The 20749-nt window shown below is 38.7% G+C and overlaps 1 protein-coding gene across 1 annotated transcript in view; it reads left to right on the top strand.

The window, feature by feature from the left end:
• The first annotated feature begins 357 nt into the window (after positions 1-357).
• The window catches only part of LOC128866397 (dystrophin-like), a 101806-nt gene continuing 81414 nt past the window's right edge, over positions 358-20749 (top strand). The window contains exon 1 of the mRNA XM_054107136.1: positions 358-459. Within this exon, the coding sequence (XP_053963111.1) occupies positions 358-459 (102 nt within the window). The remainder of the gene's footprint in view (positions 460-20749) is intronic.

Genomic DNA, 20749 nt, shown 5'->3' on the forward strand with positions numbered 1-20749 from the left:
TTTCACGCTTCCAACTAGCGACCTACTGTATCAGAAAGTGTACACACCTCACGAGGTTACCAGCAGCATTCGTCGGCTACTACCGAAAACTTGTCAGCTGTCACAGTCAGAATATTTGCCGGAGTCAGCAGCGCTGCCTACGCAAATCGTAGAACCACCAACTGATACACTCTGCATCCAATCCGCACTTATTAGGAGACAATCACTAGATGGACAGACTAGAAATAGTTAAATAAAAGACTGCTAACACCTTTTTACTACAGGGTATCGCTTAAATAGACTACAAGATTTTTTTACACATTAAAGTACACACATATGTAAACAGGCAAACGCGAGCATGCGATTTATATCACCGAAATGAGGCATGCCAAGCAGCATCACGAAAAGCGGCAATCATGTGACGTGACACGTGGAAACGTGCTACTACGTATGCAACGACAACAACAACGTTCGCAAAAAGTAACAGTGAAACCATCAGCAATATCTGCTGAATGCTTGCTTGCCTCGGTGGCACGTTCGTGTTAACATGACACTAACAAGAAGTGGCAGATTGTTCTGCATACGTCACCAAAAGTGTCGCATCCAACTCACCTACACACAAACTCAAACATGCACATTCGTTAATACTAACTGTACTCATAGTCTGCAGTATTTTGGCACACAAAGAGCTCATAAGCGTAACACTTGCTTTACACTCAACTTTTCTATCCGATTTTCTCTTTCTCCTCACTCACGGCCTTAAGAATAGATTCCTTATTCTATATTTGGATTGTCACAATCGCTTGCGATATTTTTATTCCATTCTACACTATTAGTGTAACAATGGCAATAAAATGTATTTCAAGCTTACGAAAACTCATAGAAACGTACTCATACATGCACAAGCATACCGACAAATCCAAGTATAGATCTTTGCACTTATGCAACATTCATAATTCATACTATACTGACAATGCCAGGCAGTGAGGTAAACCAGCAGTGATTAGAGCAGTGGTCAATTCAGTATCTAAATTTATGTAATAGTTCAATGGGCGTGGAAACTTATTGCCAATGTATTGATCATTAGAATACAGGACTACTCAGCTTCATTCTAATGGCACAATCGGTTCATAATTGAGAGAAAGAAGATGCGGTGAATTAGAAATTCCTTAAAGATGCGCATAAATATTTGAGCATTCAATTCAGTGCCAAAAATAATGAAAATAGACCGATAGCAACGCAGGGCGTTACGCTCTTCTTATGCCATATCAAATAGAAAATAAATGCTTGCAAATACATGCACGAGTATGAGTGTACATACCATCTTCAAGAAAAATTCCCGGAACAACCGGTGTGCCAGGTGCTGCTCTAAGTCTGATTTGAGCTGTGTTTTTTGTTTTTGTTGGGTTGTCACATTTGTGATTAACATTCGTGACAAAATTTTATCAGTTTTGAAAATGGTTTTGAATTTGCAGGAACGAGCTTGTATTAAGTTGTACATTAAAAATGGATTCAATGGTGCGAAAACCTTTGAAATGTTGAGAATTTTTTCTGTAATGATATATATAATTGGCACGTACACCCTTTTTGGGTGTTTGGCCGAGCTCCTCCTCCTATTTGTGGTGTGCGTCTTCATGTTGTTCCAAAAATGGAGGGACCTACAGTTTCAAGCCGACTCCGAACGGCAGATATTTTTATGAGTAGCTTTTTCATGGCAGAAATACACTCGGAGGTTTGCCATTGCCTGCCGAGGGGCGACCGCGACCGCTATTAGAAAAATGTTTTTATTAATTTTGGTTTCACCGAGATTCGAACCAACGTTCTCTCTGTGAATTCCGAATGGTAGTCACGCACCAACCCATTCGGCTACGGCGGTCGCCTGCTACTGTACAGAAAACAAACTTTTACGAGTGGCATGATCGCTTTAGAAGAGATCGTGAGTACATCGAGGATGACGAACGTAGTGACAGAGTGGAGAGCCCCGCATGAATCAGGACCACGTCGTTTTCTGCCAAAAACAAAAGCGATTCTCATGGTTTGTATGGATTACAATGGTATTGTACTCCACGAATTTTCGCCAGAAGCCCACACAATTAGTAAGGACTACTATTTGGGATTATTGGATGTTTAAGTTAAGAAATTCTCAAAAAAAAGAAAAGATTTTTAGGAAAGTAACTCGTGGATTTTTGCGCTATGATAACGCACCTTTGCACGGAACCATCATTATCCTCGAATTTTTGACCAACCACGAAAGGAATATCATCTAACAGTCATCGAATACACCTGATATGACTCCCCGTGATTTTTTTCTGTTTGGTCGAATCAAAAAACCACTTCGAGGGACATGTTTTTACAGTTAAATGGAAGTAATGGAATAATCGAAGACGGCTTTGATGGCTATACCGAAAATAGAGTTCCAGAACTATTTGGAGAGCCGGGTCAAACGCTAGCTCAATTGCGTTGAGGATGTTACGTTGCTATTACTTTCGTGGAATGAACTCGTATTTTTAATTTTCTGAATATATTTCGGAAACTTTTTAATCAAGATATAGTATATATGAGTGTATACCTGCATTTATAGTGTAATGTATAGTGCGTGTATATCTATACTAATATTATAAAGAGGAAAACTTTATTTGTTTGTAATGAATAGGCGCAAAAACTACTGGACCGATTTTAAAAATTCTTTCACCATTCGAAAGCTACATCATCCACGAGTAGCATGGATTATATTTTATTTTGGAAATAGGGCTCGAGATATAGGTCAAAACGTGGACCCGGGTAACCTTCGGTTGTGTATGTACAATATGGATATCAAATTGAAGCTGTTGGTGGCTTTAGTACAGAGTATTTTTCATGCCGCTCCGTGACTGGGGTCTCGAGATATAGGTCAAAACGTGGACCCGAGTAACCTTTGGTTGTGTATGTACAATATGGGTATCAAATGAAAGCTGTTGATAAGTGCTTTAATACGGGGTAATTCTCATACCTATTGATGACTAGGGTCTGGAAATATATGCCAAAACGTGGACCCGCTGTGTCTTTGCACCGAATTAAACCAAACTTACACATATTGTTAAGGAGGTATTGTAGATGGTTTCCGTATACCTATTGGATACCTATTGGTAGATAGGGTCTCGAGATATAGGTCAAAACATGGACCCGGGTAACCTGCGGATGTGTATGTACAATATGGGTATCAAATGAAAGCTGTTGGTGAATGCTTTAGTTCAGAGTATTTCCATCCGCTCCGTGACTAGGGTCTCGAGATAGAGACCAAAACGTGGACCCTAGAATGTGTTTGTACAATATGGGTATCAAATGAAAGCTGTTGATAAGTGCTTTAATACGGGGTAATTTTCATACCTATTGATGACTAGGGTCTCGAAATATATGCCAAAACGTGGACCCGCCGTGTCTTTGCACCGAATTAAACCAAACTTACGCACATTGTTAAGTAAGTATTGAAAATGGGTTTCGTAAAGTTTGGTTGTAATTAATTCGGAGCACTGGCAACGGGTACAGCGTTCTTTTGAACCAGCTATAATGTCGTTTACTTTTTTAACGCTTGGGGCGGAACTGAACTGTCAAATTGACAGTGTGAGTTACAATGTGTCAATATTTCTTTCTGATGTGGATGCCATAAGGAAAAAACGTTAGTGCAACATGTAAAAATTGTTTGTGAATTTTTTTGGAGTGGATTTTGGAACAGTGAATAATTTCTTACGAAATTTGAGAATTTAATGTGAAATCCGAATGAAATTATGTGTTCGTGGAAAAAACAATTTTTTTCGTTTTTTTTTTGAAAAATATAAATGGATAATGGTTAAAAAAGCTCCAATGCTTAATAAAACATATAAATTGAAACGAAAAATTCATGGATTATCAGGAAAAAAGACGATTGTTTATTCATATGCGTTGATTTGAAATTTAAAAACAATCTTCTTTTTTCCTGATTTTCAATTTATATTTTATATTTACTCAAAAAGAAATAGAAAACCAAATAATATTGTTGATGCCAAAGCGCTTGAATAAAGAATAAAGAAATAAATAATATGAAAATCATATATTTTCTGTTCTAAACCATATCTATTCTATTTTAGTGTGCCCAGCGAAGGGGGCCGGGTTTGCTAGTACATATATATATGTGTTCTCTTACATCTAAAGTTTTGTTCTAAATGAGATGATATAATTTCGTTCATTTTAAAAAAGAGTATATCTTTGAAATGTTTCTGCATCTTTCTGTGACGACGTTGGGTTTAAAATTTTTGAGTATTAATTGGCTTAAATGGTGTTTCATGCACAGAGACTCTTACCTGTCTACTTCCGATTGGCAGTCATGCACCAACCATTCGGCTACCGCGACCTGTACAATACCTCAGCGGTAATAATCCTGCACCGGATTAAAAAAACCGACTATGTTTGGAGGACGACGAGACGTCTCAACCCATTTGATGACAACGTTCGACTTTGGAAATGTCTAGACACTCTTTTTTCTTCAAAAAATGTATGGACGTTCCTATTAGTGCTACAAATGCCGCAACGAGGGACCTTTTCCCTTTCATATAAATACATGAAGTCTATATCGCAATTTCGCTATGTTCTTGAGATACGCAAGCATCTTAACTTATCTCTTGTAGATATTTATAACAGCTTTAGAATTATGTGCTTTACTGGTATAACGACAACGAGGAAGAACTAGCGGGCAGCATCAAATGTTTTGAGTAAAAAAAGAAAATTGTTTCTTATATCGAATCACTTACTTTATCAATTATTGCATATTAATAATAAAATATTTTGTGGAAGCTTTCCATTTATCATGGTCGAGAGCATTTAACCCGCAGTATGTGTGTGACGTGATGTGTGTGTGTGTGTGTGTGTGAGGGTGCATTACATATGTATTTGCGTGACATGTGGCTAACGTAACTATTTTGCCAAGAAGTGGAAACTAACGAAAAGATTTTCTACATAATTGTGGAGAAAGTGCTGAAGAGAAGAAGATTTACTAAAGATTTCTGAAAATACAAAAAAAAACTATATAAAGTGAGCGTGTGCATAACTTTTCTTAGCTCATGTGTTTTTTTTTTTTGACAAATAAGAGACGCCAGTCAAGCTCTTAGTAAAATATTAATATATCTACTTGGGAGAAAGGAGTGTAGTGTGGGAAGGCTGACTTGTAAAGGCTGTAGGGACAAACAAAAGGTGCACAAAGAAGAGGAAAAGAATGCGAAAAAATAAGCGAGTAAACTAGAAGAGGGAAGGTACGCAGTGAACTAGTTGAGATGAGCTACAAAACTTGCAGTAAAGAAAGGAAATAAAGTAACTAAAAAAGGTTTATTGACGCACAAAGAAAAGAAAGCAGGGTAAAGGAAAAATGCAATTTTATAACAACTTCAGGTAGTCACCGATGGGTCTTGCAGCTCCAGAAATAAAAACGTGATTGTTTTGGTTTTTTCTTACTCAGATTTCGCTACTGACATTGTGATTTGTTATACCTCTTTTGCGCCATATTAAAACTCGATATTGGAAGGCAACAGAAAAGACAAATAAAAGGCCAAAGAAAAGCGACGACTTGCGCGACGACGATACAGTGACATATGTGCCTATATGTATACGCATGTACATATGTATAAGGAAACGTGTGGCTAAAAGATTTACTGCCACAATAGCAACAAAAGAAGCAGTAAGTAAAGTGAAGAAGAGAAAAATTAAATAAGCAAACTTGGCGAATGTTAACGTGTCGCTAACATGCTTAAGAGTGTCGTAAATGTTAAGTCAAAATCCAGTTGGAAATACAGAGAAAATCAGTACAGAAACATAGATATAGGATAGCTACACATACACATTCATAAACAAGTAAATACCTGCAGTAAGATGAGTAAAGCTTAGGCGTTACGAACGTCACAAATAAGGCAGAGTGCTTTGGTTCGAGATGAAGTTGAAGGGCTAAATACAAAATGCGTGTCTACGTATCTAAATATGTGCCCACTAAGGTATGCCAGTATATAAACTTTTATACCGTACTTCCGCACATGCACACACACATACACATGCAAGCCATCCAGCTATAATATATGAGCACGCCATTGCACATTGCCATGATTTCACAGATAATCTGCTGGTTAAAATCAACTTAAGGCGGCGGGCGTCGCAGAATATGCAGTTAAAGGACAAGAAAAGACAATTGCCTTGGTAGGGCACCGAGGTGTTAGGGGCGTTAGATTGGTTGTGGAGTTAGGAAGTCAAGTAGAGCAGAGGAGCCGCCGAAGTAAAACAATCTACAACAACATCTTGTTGACTTTCTTGCCGGCTTTGGCTGGCTGGCTACCTGCTTGCCTTGCGACAAAGCTAACTGTGTAGATATGCTGTGGTTGCTGTTATATGCAGCCAACGATGGCAAAAGGATAATCATGCGGCATAAGGATAACATTAAACAGCATGTCAACATACTAATTCAAATACACGTCATGCGTTTACACACACATGCAAAGATTCGTTTAGATTTCATAGCAATCGACATTGCAAGTGAATACATTTAGTTTTCGTGTCGTTGCATTGAAATATGTAAGCTTTGGTATTTCTTAAGCGTCTAACAAGGGGCTTCATTTTAAAGTTGATTTGTGGTTAAGCGAAAAACTCTGAGAAACTCAAATGAAAAAATATAAATTTCCATAAGTTTGCTGCTATTTAAATTTTTGGAACCAGAGGTAGCCCTGTGGATGAAATTTGACCGCACATGTTTCTCTGTTCCTCTGTTCATTGAATATTATTAATTTTTTTTAATATTGTCGCAATAAAAATGATTTCATAATCTCTACTTCAGCAGTAGTAAAATCTGTCAGTCCCACAGGCGTGCGTTTACTTGTATTTTTTTTTGTTTTTTTTTTGAAATTATTGCAAAGTTATTTGTATTGAAATAAATTACAAATTTCACTGCAAAATTCGATTAAACCTGTATTAAAAAATTTAAAAAATTTTGTTTAAGATTTCAATTATTATAAATTATGTTTTTTAGGAGAAAACTATAAATTTAATGGTAAAGTTTATTAACAAATTTTACAAAAGTTAAAAAAGGCTTTAAAAATGTTCTATATATACGTCTGAATATTAAGTATTCGTTATAAAAAAAAAAATAGATAGAGTTGATACGAGGTGTGTTAAAAAAGTATCGCGAATTTTGAATTTTCGCAGGTTACGTATATTCGAATTTCGATTTTTTGTGGCGATATGTTGATACACTCATGTCTCTCACCCATGGCGACGAGTTCGGCCATTTTGAATGTTCAGTTAATTGTCTCCCTCATCTGGGTTCCTGGGCACAGGAATATAGAGGGAAATGAAATTGCCGATGAGCTTGCCAGGAAGGGGGCGGCAGAACCGAGTCCAGCTGCCCTCTTCTCAGACATCGGTATCCCCTTGGCCGTCGTTAAAGGGAAACTACACAACTTCTTTCTAAGAAAAGCGCAAGACAGATGGAGGTCTGTCTCATCGTGTGCCATTTCAAAAGCACTATGGCCTCAATACGACATAAACAGAACGCTTAAGGTGATGGGAACCCCCCGCCATTTAATTTCCAAACTCATCGCGGTGATCACTGGCCACTGGGTGATCAGCACTCACGCGGAGAAGCTTGGAATTCCGTACAACCCCCATTGCAGAAGCTGTGGGGATCCTACAGAGAAAGAGACTGTGGAACACTTTCTCTGTAGATGTCCGGCTTTGGCGGCTAGGCGCTTGAGATTCCTCAGCGTCCCCTTTGGGGATGACTTGAAGAAATTCTCCAGCCTAGATCCCTTTTCTCTCCTCCGCTACATCAACAGCACTGGATGGCTGTAGACGGTCTTATCTCCTCCCTTAATCCTTTCACAGGTAGTGGTCCACTCTATGGTATCAAAACGGCACGTAAGTGCTACTTGTAGCGTACCTGGCGTACTCTTGCCATCTTACCTACCTACCTACCTAATTGTTGACAGCTGCTTTGCTTGCACGTGTTTCGGCTCGTCTTCGATTTTTACCTATTCAAAATGATGGATCAAAGAACCTGTATCAAATTATGTGTGAAAAACGAAATTAAGTGCGTGGATGCATTCCGAATGTTGACTGTGTCAAACGGAGAAGCTACTTTGGACCAAAGCAACGTTTATCGGTGGAACAAAAAGTTCCCAGAAGGCCGAGAAGATGTGAACGACGAAAAGCGTGGAGGACGCCCGAGGACTTCAACTACAGACGAAAAAATTGATGAAGTGAAGAAAATGGTATTGGCCAATCGCCGAATCACCATTAGAGAAGTTGCTGAGGACCTCGACATATCGATTGGCTCGTGCCATTCGATTTTTTTCAATGATTTCAAACATGAGACGGGTCGCCGCATAATTCGTACCAAAACTGCTGAATTTCGACCAAAAGCAGCATCGCATGAACATTGCTAATAGGATGTTTGACTCCCAAATTTGCTCCAGAGGGTCATAATTGGTGACGAATCGTGGGTTTATGGTTATGTCGTGGAGACCAAAGCTCAACCATCTCAATGGATGCTGCCGCACGAACCAATACCGAAAAAAGCGCGCCAAGTTCGGTCGAATGTAAAAGTTTTGCTTACCGTTTTCTTGATTGCAGTGGCGTTGTGCATCATGAGTTCTTGCCACAGGGTAAAACGGTCAATAGGGAATATTACCTGCAAGTTATGCGCAATTTACGAAACACAATCCGCCAGAAACGTCCGGATTTGTGGAAGAACAAAAATTGGCTCTTGCATCACGATAACGCCACTGCTCACACATTGATGCATGTGTGCGACTTTTTGGCCAAAAACAACATATAATACTAATGATGCCACAGCCATCGTATTCCCCAGATCTGGCCGCCTGTGACTTTTTCTTGCTCCCGAAACTGAAGAGGTCCATGAACGGATGACGCTACGTTACGATTGATGAGATAAAGACGGCATCGAATACTATTCCTCCTATAAAAACAACAAAAACCTACAAAATTAAGTTTTAAAACATAAAAAGATTGTGATGCCAGTCTATATATAAGTATATTATTATCGGGTTACATAAATGTGGAATATTGCATTTGAAAGTAAAAATCGATTTAAATTCTATTTGAATGCATGTTTGTATGTACAATTCCCTCAACCTTCATCCGCTCCAACTGGCACTTAAAGCACTTGTGCCAGGAAAGTTAGTCGCGTATTTTCTATTAAAGACTACTGATGAGATCTAAATTCCTCTTATGATTAACAAAAACGCAATGAAATGAATACGAAATTAAATTTAAAAAAAAAAAAATAATTGGCGCGTACACTTCTGTTAGGTGCTTGGCCGAGCTCCTCCTCCTATTTGTGGTGCGCGTGTTGATGTTGTTCCACAAATGGAGGGACCTACAGTTTCAAGCCGACTCCGAACGGCAGATATTTTTATGAGGAGCTCTTTCATGGCAGAAATACACTCGGAGGTTTGCCATTGTCTGCCGAGGGGCGACCGCTATTAGAAAAATGTTTTTATTAATTCGCGCACCAACCCATTTGGCTACGGCGGCCGAATACGAAATTACTTGGTAAATATGATTGCAGCAACCATTTCATTCTGAAGTTCAAAGATGATTTGCATTATAAAATATATAAATTTTCGTACAAAGCGAAAAAACACCATTCTACACAGATATAACATAGCACTATACGGTAATATACCGGGGCTACTGTATACCTTGCCGCCGCTCAGCGTGTTTAGGCGGCAGAGCGCAACATCGCTGTCTAAACTCCTACTTCTCCGCACCCATCCGCAATATTTCAGCGTTTATTATGGAGACAAAGGGATTGCGTTGAAGTTGATCTTCAACTAGTAGTATTCCAACGGTCCTTTAGGCCTAAGTGAGCCCCATACCCTTGCGGAGAGTGACAATTATCGCACCCAATTTGATTTGAATAGCTCGGACGATTTTTAGTGTAGTTGAAGGCAAGTAGTGACTCCCATAGCCGAGTGGATTTGTGCCTGTTTTATCTTTCAGCTAGTTTGAATTCAAAGCCCAAAGTGTGCAATACCAAACTTGTGAATGCCATGAAAAAAAGTTTAATATAAAAAACCAAACCAATGCCAAAAACGTGGGCCCGTACTTTTGTAGAGCAACATCAACCATCAGAGAAACTTGGTTAAAAGTAGTTAGTAAAAAGTCAATTATCAAGGCATTTTTGACGATCAGGCTTCGGCCCTTGACACTATGGATCCGGGGAAAAATAAGTTTAATCGAGTACTTTCCTCACTCAACGATGAATTGCGAAGATATTGGCCCAAATTAGCTGTTGTGCCGAAAAGAGATAATTCAAGATGATCACGCGAAATCCTTTTGCAGCATGCATAAATAAGTTAAATATCGCATTAGTATTAAACAATGATGAAGGAAGTGTACGCAGTGCTATGTACACAAATTTTCAAAACTTTCTTAAAAAAAGATGTTCATGATGATATTTTCATTGGTTAATGAACCGGAAGTTTACATTAATACTAGAATACAAAATACTATTGTATTATTGTGCCATTAGTTCGGTTGGCTTTGTCTTATAAAGGGTTTTTCAATAAGGGCGGGTAGATGTGCAGAATGTCAATCGTGGCGTTTGCTGTGTGGCACGTAGCACCATCCTGCTGGAACCACATGTCGTCTAGGTCCATATGGTTCAATATGGGCCATAAGAAATTGGTTATCATCGTTGTGTAGCGCTCGCTGTTGACGGTGACCGCCTCACCAACGTCGTTTTCAAAAAAGTACGGACCAATGGCGCCGCCAGCCCAAAATCCACACCAAACGGTAACTTTTTGAGGATGCATTATCACCTGGTGAACCTCGTGTGGATTGGTGTCGTCCCATATACGGCAATTTTGTTTGTTAACACAGCCTTTCATCCAAAAACGCGCCTCGTCACTAAAGATGATTTTTCGCCCAAAACTGGGGTTCTCTTCCAAACGATTCGAAGCCCAGTCGGCGAACAAACGGCGTTGTCTATGGTCATCAACATTGAGCTCCTGGGTCAGTTGGATCATGTACGGGTGTAGGTCCAAGTCCCGACGCAAAATTCGCCAAGTTGAAGTCTGCGAAAGGCCAAGTTCTTGCGCACGGCGAGGAATAGACTGCCTCGGGTTCTGCTGTACACTTTCACGGACCGCGGCAATGTTTTCGGCTGGTCTTGCGTTCCTTGAACGTACGGGTGTTGGCTGACCCGGTCGTCTCAAATTTGGCCACCAAACGTTGAAGAGTCGACTTTGAAGGGCCACCACGTCTACCGAAAAATGGGCGCAATGCGCGCAACGTTTGCGTTAATGAACACTCATTTTGATAATAAAGTTTTATCATTTGAACGGCTGTTCAAACGTGTAACTTGCCATGATGATTTGGCATAAACAACAGGGCGCCAAAATCGACTCGCGCCAATTGAAAAACCCTATATATTTTCAGCGTGACGAAGTCTTACGAAAAGTCATTTGTCAGCCTGGACATCCACTTTGTACCAGATAGTGAACTAATTCACAATAGACACCAAAAATTATGATTCAATGGCCAAAATACTTGGATCACTTTACGTGGGATCGCTCAGCTGGTAAACTTCTGGACAATCTCGAACTAGAACCGCATCTTCTATTATACGCCAGTTCAAAAACTAGAATCTTTGTTGAGTTTTTTAGTTTTTCTCAACGGGGTACATGTGGCTTCGTCTGTAAGTATCAATAAGCCGTAAGATGCTGCTTATTTTATGAATTAAAAATATTCGCCAGCTGCTACCAACTACAGAGAAAATACTGCGTAATTAATGGTCATGAGAATTTATTGGACGACTGCTACGAAGAAAAATTCTCTGAGAACAAATCGCAAAAATTGCTTGGTTACGGCTAAAGGATAAGCTGGCAGCTGTCCAGCTTTTGCAGGACCTTTGTGGGATCATTTTAATGATATACATATATTTCACTTTTTATGTCACCATAGCATATAAGCAAGCAACGTGGCACTACATAGCAATGTACATATGTAAGTAACTATTTCTATGGGGGCATTTATCGATGCGCATTCTCCTCTAATTGGCAGCACAAAAATTCACACGGAAACCAAAATAAGTGTGAAAATATTCTCGATAGCAGCGCGTGCAGTGTATTTGCCAATAATTTTTATTATTTAAGGGCGTACACACATACATACATAAATGTGCATACACAGGCTACATATTCGAGTCGGTTGCTAGTAGCTTCCACTTAACGATTTGCCGATTTTTAATTGACAGCCGCGCACAGGCGTGACGAAAGGGTAAATTGCATAATTGTAGCATACTTACAGGCCCTTAATGACTGCCAGTGGCGCATAAATGAGCGTTAATTTGGCAATTGCAAACGAAACCAATACAGAAAAATCGGAAAAACAAAATAAATTCAGGGAATATAAGTTGTACTAAATCCTTTTTTGTAGGCAATCATTTCACAGATATCAAATGGGGAAATAAATATACCCAAATATAGCGCTAAATAAAGTAATTAACGGGAACTAGGATGCGAGAAATTTCAATGGAATTTTTTTCGTTTCGGCAGTCAAACAAACAAATGGTCACCACATAAGCAGGGGTACCTGCATATGTGGGGGGTAATTGTAAATGTGTGGGTCGTGCAAAATGTGCTCATTAATTTCTCACGCGCGCAAAGCTGTAAATAACAAGCCTCACCAGCGCAGGGTATGCTGGCTTATAACTGTTTTGCTTACAATAGATTTTTTTGTTTGTTTTATTTCGTTATTTTTATTAGACTTAATGTGAAATACGACAGCTTGCATGTGTCTGAGTTCTGCTATCCTGCGCTTTGTACGAGCTGCTATGTGTGCCAGGATATAGTATTGTGCAAAACGTAAGCAACTTTTAATGTTAAGTAATTTAAATGTAGCTTTTACTTAACCGAAGTGAATACTCGTAAAAGTTTTTAAATACCCTAATTCCCTTGCTACTGTTGCTGTAGAAATTTTCATAGATTCTGTTTCAGAACAAGTTGAACTTTGCTTTGAGCTTCTTTTAAAATTTTTCTTGTTTCTTTATTTTCGGAATAAGTAATGAAATACTTTCATTAAACCACTTACCAACATTACAGTTTGTAAAGGAAGGTCCAGTAGTTTGTTTTCCGTTAAAGTAAAGTCATTTTGTATGAACAATTTTTACATCAAATATTTTTTTGATTCAGTATATTTACTTTTTTATCCTCGTATTTTTTTCGCCATAAACGATAAAATTTCTCCTTTGCTGTTAGAGGGTTCTAAAATAAAATCATTATGATTTTAATAAAAGTTTATGAGATTAAGAAAATATGATATCTTTGAACCTACTGTTTCATTATTGCCAAAAGAACGAAAAAGTGAGCGAAGAGCAAAGCCAGTCAATTAAACAAACGGTATTTCTTGAGAATCACTCTTGCTAATAGGTGTTACTATGGGCTAAGTAAGCAATTGAGTAGTCGAGCCCTCTCTCGCATGACCAAACTGACACTTTACAAGACGCTCATCATACCCGTGTTGCTTTATGGCGCAGAGGCATGGGTAGTGTCACAAAGCGATGCAGCCGCTCTTGGGGTGTTCGAGAGAAAAGCTATTCGTAAGATCTTCGGTCCTGTGCGCTTTGGCGAAGACTACCGTTCAAGAATGAACCACGAGCTGTATGAGCTCTACGCCGACATTGACGTAGTTCAACGCATCGCCATCCAACGCCTGCGTTGGCTAGGGCATGTCGTGCGTATGGGTGAAGAAGCTCCAGCAAAGAAGGTGTTCGCTGGCGAAGTCCAAGGGAGCCGACGCAGAGGAAGACCATTGCTCCGTTGGAAAGACCAGGTGGAGGAAACCATATGCTCGCTTGGTGTACAGAATTGGAGAAGGCGCGCGCGGAGCAGAGGCGCCTGGAGAAAGCTAGTGAGGTCGGCCGTAACTCGGTAACGGGTTGTTATGGCCACCTAAGTAAGTAAGTAATTTCTTGAGTTCTTCTCAGCTTGCAGTACAGTTATCATACATTTTAATACACAATGCCCATGCGCACAAGCAAATTGCAGTGATTACCGCGCACTTCTTTCACTGACATTTGTCTCCTGTACGTACGAAAAGGAACGAAAATGGAATGTAAGCGGACAGACGAGATGGCGATAAACCCGTTGCACGTATTCTATTCAATTGCTTAAATAAATTTATGCGCGGAAATTCCCAATATTATAGCTTCTGCAGCCCATTAACTAGGCAGAGAGGGGTCCGCGCGCTCCTGTACCTTAAACTTTAAATTCATTTATGTCGAGACGACTTTTTTCGGCCTGGTGTTGTCAAAAAATCAAAACTATTCAACTGAATCGTCTGAAATTTTAATATTTTGTTCACAACATCAAAGGCTATCCCGTACTAGAATCATATTTTATTTCAATTATTTCGTATTTTTTTGATTAAAAATTGATTTTTTTATTAAAAACCGATTTTTAGAATGTCAAATTCAAAACCGCGCCATTTTGTCAAATTTGTTTTTTGTTTTTATTCTAGTACAGGACATAGCTACAATCATACTGCTTAAGGGGTTACATGAGTTTCGTCGGGTAAAAAAAGGCCTATTTTCAATACTTTTTTTTCTATGTAAAAAATTATTTATTTAATTCAAACTTTGTTCTGTCTTTTAGATACATATTTAAAGAATAATTTCTGAAATTAAAAAAAAAAAAAATTTAACTCCTCCATTGACACGTCATTTCCGGTGGCCCCTCGAAAAAAAGGTGCGTCAGCGTTGTCAGCATAACTCCTGACAGACTCATCAAAAATGTAAAAACAAAAATAAGTGTTTTAGTTAAGACCATAAACTCGTGCTTGAACGAAGGAAAGAAAAAAAAGTAAAAATTGGAATTTTGGCAGACATTTTTCCAAAAAAATGAAAATTTCGCTCAAATTTGCTTGACATTTTGTTTTTTTTAAATAGTTGTATTTGAAAAAAAAAAAAAAAAATCCTTCGTTCAAGTACGAGTAACTTGTATTTCGAACACCTGTATAAAATTTCATCAAGATCGTTTGAGTAGTTTTCGAGAAAATTTGACAACCGACTTTCAAAACACGGTTCCGAGAAAAACGCGTTTAAAGTTTTGAGTAACAATAAAAGTGGCTTTGAACGCACACATTCCAAAGGCTGTATCTCCGAATTTATTAATCGGATCGACTTAAAAATTTAGGATAATATTCCTGAGATGTTGTAGAACTTAATAAGCCAAAAAAAAAATTGATTTTTTGAACCAACGAAATCCAGGTAACCCCTTAATCATTTTTTTGGTTTTTGTGTTTCAGATAAAATTATCATAGAAGAGTCAAAATGTACAACACCGTTCAGGTCCAATTTTTCGGTAGGATCAATTTCAGCGCCATTTTTAAAATTATTAAAATTAAAGAAATTGTTTGTTTTTAATTTTTGTATGTAAAAGAAGTTGAATAAAAAGCCTAAAAAATTTAAATGTCATTTCCTTCTTTTTCTATTGAAAAAAATTCCTGAAAATACTCTAAATTTTCGATCTCTACTTTGGTAGTTAATCTGCTTTCTACTTTGGTAGTTAATCTGCTAACACGCCATTAGCAGTCAATCTATTCGCAGAATTTTTCTAATTTAATTTTGTTCAGAATTGTTTCAGATTCGTATCACTTTTTAGATCGGTCTATAAATCAATCTTCAACTCTGAATTTTGGACACCTAAGTCGAACTTGGAATACTAAGCTTAAAACCCTCCTCACAGACTGATATCGATAGGCTTTTTGTAATTTTTCTAAAGAAATGTTGGGCAGTTAAAAATAATTTTAAATAAGTTATTATCCTCTGGAATTCTCATCGATGACTGGAAACAACTGAAACAAGTATATCCCCAATTTTTAAAAACTACAATAAAAATGAATGAAGTAATTATCGCCCAATTTCCAAGCTCTGGACAATTTCTAAACTTTCTGAAACAATTGTCGAAGAAAAGTTGTTCTTTGCCACTAAAGGCTTAATTTCGTGCAATCAGCATGGATTCGTCACTAAACGGGCCACAATGTCTAATCTCGCCGTTTTTAGTGACTATTGTTGGAGCTTTCTCAGCAGGGCAACAATTTGACTGCATTTACGCGGATTTTTCCATATTTTTTTCGACATAGTCTCTCACAACATTTTACTAGATAAATTATCTCCGCTTGGGTTTCACTCTGTTTGCTTGCAATCGTTGAAATCCTCTTTATGTGGAAGGGTTTTGGTATTTCCTTTGAAACATTTATTGCCTGCTCTGGAGTGCCTCAGAGAAGTGTAAAATACGCTACTCTTTGTGTTATTCGTAAACAACATTAGGAATTGCTTCTGTATAGCTAATTTTCTGTTATATGCTGACGATTTAAAAATATTTTCAGTTATAAATACCACAACTGACGTATGCAGGCTTCAAGCTAATATAGAAAAATTTGTTATGTGGTGTCAACAATCTCAATTTTATTTAAATATCAAAAAATGCTGTCATGTAAATTTTTTGAAAATTCCTGCTGTCTGCCGTATTTCATATAGCATATCGAATATTGTATTTCAATCTGTCAAAGAATCTAAAGATTTGGGTGTAGTTTTCGACCGTCCTTTCTGATTTAGTAGCCACATTAATTTCATCTTATGAAAATAGTAATCTGCCTTAGGCTTTATATGACAGAATAGCTCAAATTTTACGGACCCTTATACCTTAAAGTTATTCTTTACTGTCTTCGTCCGCTCCAGGTTGGAATACGCCGCCTTTATTTGAAAGCCATACCATAAATTCTTAATCGACAGGATTGAACGTGTGCAACAGGTGTCTCTGAAATTTACACTTGGATTAGTAAAATTTTCCGATCCTACCCCATCTAACACAACACGTTTGCTTGTGATCAACCTGAAGTCCAATGTTATGAAAGGGGACATTTATTGCCACTTTCCACTGCAAAGTATTAATTTTCTTACAACTTCCAGAATTCTTCACAATGCTTCTCCTTTCTATTTAAATAAGTGCAATATAAATTATGTTCGCAATGCTCCTATTGAACGTGCTCTTCGTGATTTTAATGAGATCTCTAATTCTAACTTGCTAGATTTCTCATTTTCTATCTGTCTTTTAGTTAGTTAGAGGTAAGCTTGCATATTTCAATTAGATGTGAGTTTGTAATTGAATTTGTATATTTTTTCATTATTCTGTAGTTTTAGTAGTCGGCCTTGACTTCTTCAAATAAATAAATAAATGATGCTGTTTAACTTTTGCACAATACTGTATGTCTAACTGCAAATCGTTGGGATTTTTATTGAGATATAAACAGTTTCTAATTAATTGAATTAGTGAGCGTAAAGAAAATGAATTAACAAGCTTACGTTGCTACACACACACACACACACACACCTAGTAAGCAAAATACACAGAAAACATACGTGCTCCTATACGTAGATATGTATGTATATTTATGAATAGATACGTATATTTATTGAATTAAATTGCAACATACTTGGAAGGGTCCGAATGGAGTACATAAAGCATTAGTTGGTAAACGAGGATATATTCGAAATTCAAAAAGGCCTTCAAGAATCGGCCGAGGTAATGGGAAGCCGACACTTTTGATCTTATTGAACTGTCGGGTGCAGCTCTTGTAAAGGATGATTTTAAAGTAGAGCAGAATGAAGCAAAACCACGTTTCAGCCATGACCATGCCCTTGTACAGGTCTAAAACTACTGTGAGGTACAAATTTATTTCAATTTCACTGGAAGGAGTAATAACTCCGATATTGATAATTGTTCCTGTTTAATTACTCAGTATGCCAGTCTTGTCACTCACTGTGCAACGACTGCGAAACAAGTGCTGTCAAACTCAAATGTAAAATTTTACCTTAAAACATTTTTCCTTAAGGTTATTAATTATTATTAATAATATAATTATTTCAAACTAGGTTTAAAACATTGAGATAGTATGCCTGCACTTCTTTGGAATTATATTATTGGGTTGGGGAAAAAGAAATATCGTATTTGTGATCGAAATTTGACGCTTTATTTAACGTACTTAGAATTATCCGATTCAAGTCAAATATGCCCCGTTTTGTTCGCAAACTTGTTTCCATTTAGAAGGCAACTTCATTATCCCCCCTTTATAAACCCCTCCCCCTCCTTATTTGTAAAAAACTCAGACAACCAGTTTTCGCAAGCCTCTTTTGAGGCCAACTTGGTATCACCAAGGGCGTTTTGCGTGAACCGGAAGAGATGATAGTCACTTGGTGCCAGGTCCGGACTTTAGGTTTGTGCGATAGGACATCCCATCCGAGCTCCCGTAGCTTCTGGCGGTTCATCAAAGATGTGTGAGGACGGGCGTTGTCCTGGTGGATCACAACACCATTCCTATTGACCAATTCTGGCCGCTTGTGGTCAATCCCCTGCTTCAAACGGTCAAGTTGCTCACAGTAGAGGACCGAATTAAGGGACTGGCCATAGTTGAACAGCTCATAGTGGATAATTCCCTTCCGATCCCACCAAACACACAGCAAAACCATCCTGGCGGTCAATCCGGGCTTGGCGATGGTTTGGGCCGGCTCGCCGCTTCTCGACCACGATCTTTTTCGCTTGGCGTTGTCGTACATGATCCACTTTTCATCGCCAGCCACCATCCGCTTCAAAAATGGGTCAAGTCTGTTCCGTTTTAGCAGAGAATCGCAAGCGTTGATTCAGTCCAAGAGATTTTTTTGCGTCAACACGTGTGGCACCCAAACATCCAGCTTTTTTTTGGAATCCAGTATGGGGTGTATCTTCGACATCTACTACACCAGAATGAAATCGATCGAACCAATGCTGTGCTGTGCGAATCGTTACAGTATCAGGTCCATAAACTTCACAAATTTTTGCCGCCTTCGTTGCATTTTTACCTCTAAGGTAGTAAAAACGTAAAATATGACGAATTTCTTGCTTGGTGGACTCCATCTTTGACGCGCTATAACTTAAGATTGAAACGTACGATCACAACACTGACAAGGAGACGCTTGTAGTACAGATTGTCGTCTTCAAATTGCCGTTTAGTGTAACCCGATGCTTCTCGCACTGTGCGCCGACTAATTCCGCATTGTTTGGCTAGCGATGTATAGCCTATTAGACCATTCACCTCATTCAAATCATCCTGCAGAGCATAATTTCTATCTGGCTCTGAAGTTGAAGTCCTCGCAAAAAAAAAAAACGAATTTGGGTCCAAAGCGTGGTGTTGGTACTGAATGGTGTTGGAATGAAAAAGACATATAGCTTTGTTTCAAGCAATGGAAGCTTCGCATGGAGTGCTGTAGGGGCACAGGATAGGGAGTGCATTGAAAGCTTATAATAAGTGAATAAGCACAAAATCAAAATCAGGTGTTTTACAGGGTCAGTGTCTTTATTTAATAGCCACACTACGTATGTAAAAAAAGAAAAACGCATATATAAAAGTAAAAAATCTAAGTGATGAGATTTCCTAACTGAAGAAAATTCCAACATACATATGTACATACAAAAGTGATACATGATTTGGGTGTAATGATCGATGCTCGACTAAGCTTCAGGCAGCACATTAAAAAAGCATGCGGAAAGGCCGCCATGGTGACGGCGGCACTGTCAAGAATTACGGCCAACATCGGTGGTCCTACTCAGAGTACAAGAGCGCTCCTGGATAAAGTTACCCTGCCTACACTCATGTATGCAGCACCCATATGGGGTAAAGCCCTGATACAGAAAACATACGCGAAGAAGGCGGAAATAGTTTTTAGACTTATTACCCTTAGAGTTGCCTGTGCTTTCAGGACAGTGTCGTTTGAAGCAATATGTGTCATATCGGGTATCATGCCACCAGATATAATGGCTTCTGAACTGGGTAGAGTGTACGACAAAGCCAAAAGCCTAAACAGGCGATTAACGGCGGAAGAGCGTAAAGAAGAAAGACGGGGAAGCATAATTGAATGGCAAAATCGCTGGGACCTAGCGACAAAAGGGAGATGGACGCATACACTTATCAGAAGCGTACAGGCTTGGGTTGAGAGAGGACATGGTGACACAGATTACCTCACACCACAGGTGACACAGATTATCTCACACCACCTCACACCTACCAGATTACCTACCTCACACAGTTCCTGACGGGGCATGGATGCTATAGAGAGTATCTCCAAAGACTCGGCCACGAGGACGCAGCTGACTGCTCGTTCTGCGGCAACGGTAAAGAGAACATGGAACATGTCTTCTTCTTCTGCCCGAGACACGCATCTGAAAGAGTGTGCATTGAAGAAATCATAAAAGAAAAAATAACCCCGGGCAACATTGTAGATCACATGCTGCAGTCGAAGTTGGTGTGGGCCAAGATGAGAGAATGGTCCGCAAATGCGTTACAGGAACTGCGGAAAAAGGAATGGGAACGCAGCAAAGAAAGAAGACAAAGAAGTAATGAAGGGTAGATGGAGAGAGAAATATAAATGAAGAACCATAATGGCTAGCTTGGTCCTGCGATGCAATGCTTAAACGGCGGTACCGCAGGGCAAACTAAAGCTAAAGAGGTTGGAGTTTGGGTTTAGTACGTAGGTGCACTGTTTCGCAAGTCCAGTTTAGTAGTAATACTGACTGTGCGTGGTCCCGAATGAGGTGCACCCTCAGCGATCCCCTTCGGATAAAAAATAAAAAAAAAACATGATTTGACTTGAACAATACATTCATAGGGTTGCACACCTTTAAAGAAAACAGCTTCGAATTGTTCACATGAATGATTGAAGTGATTT

The sequence above is a fragment of the Anastrepha ludens genome, chromosome 2, assembly GCF_028408465.1.
Source record: "Anastrepha ludens isolate Willacy chromosome 2, idAnaLude1.1, whole genome shotgun sequence".
Classification (NCBI taxonomy): domain Eukaryota; kingdom Metazoa; phylum Arthropoda; class Insecta; order Diptera; family Tephritidae; genus Anastrepha; species Anastrepha ludens.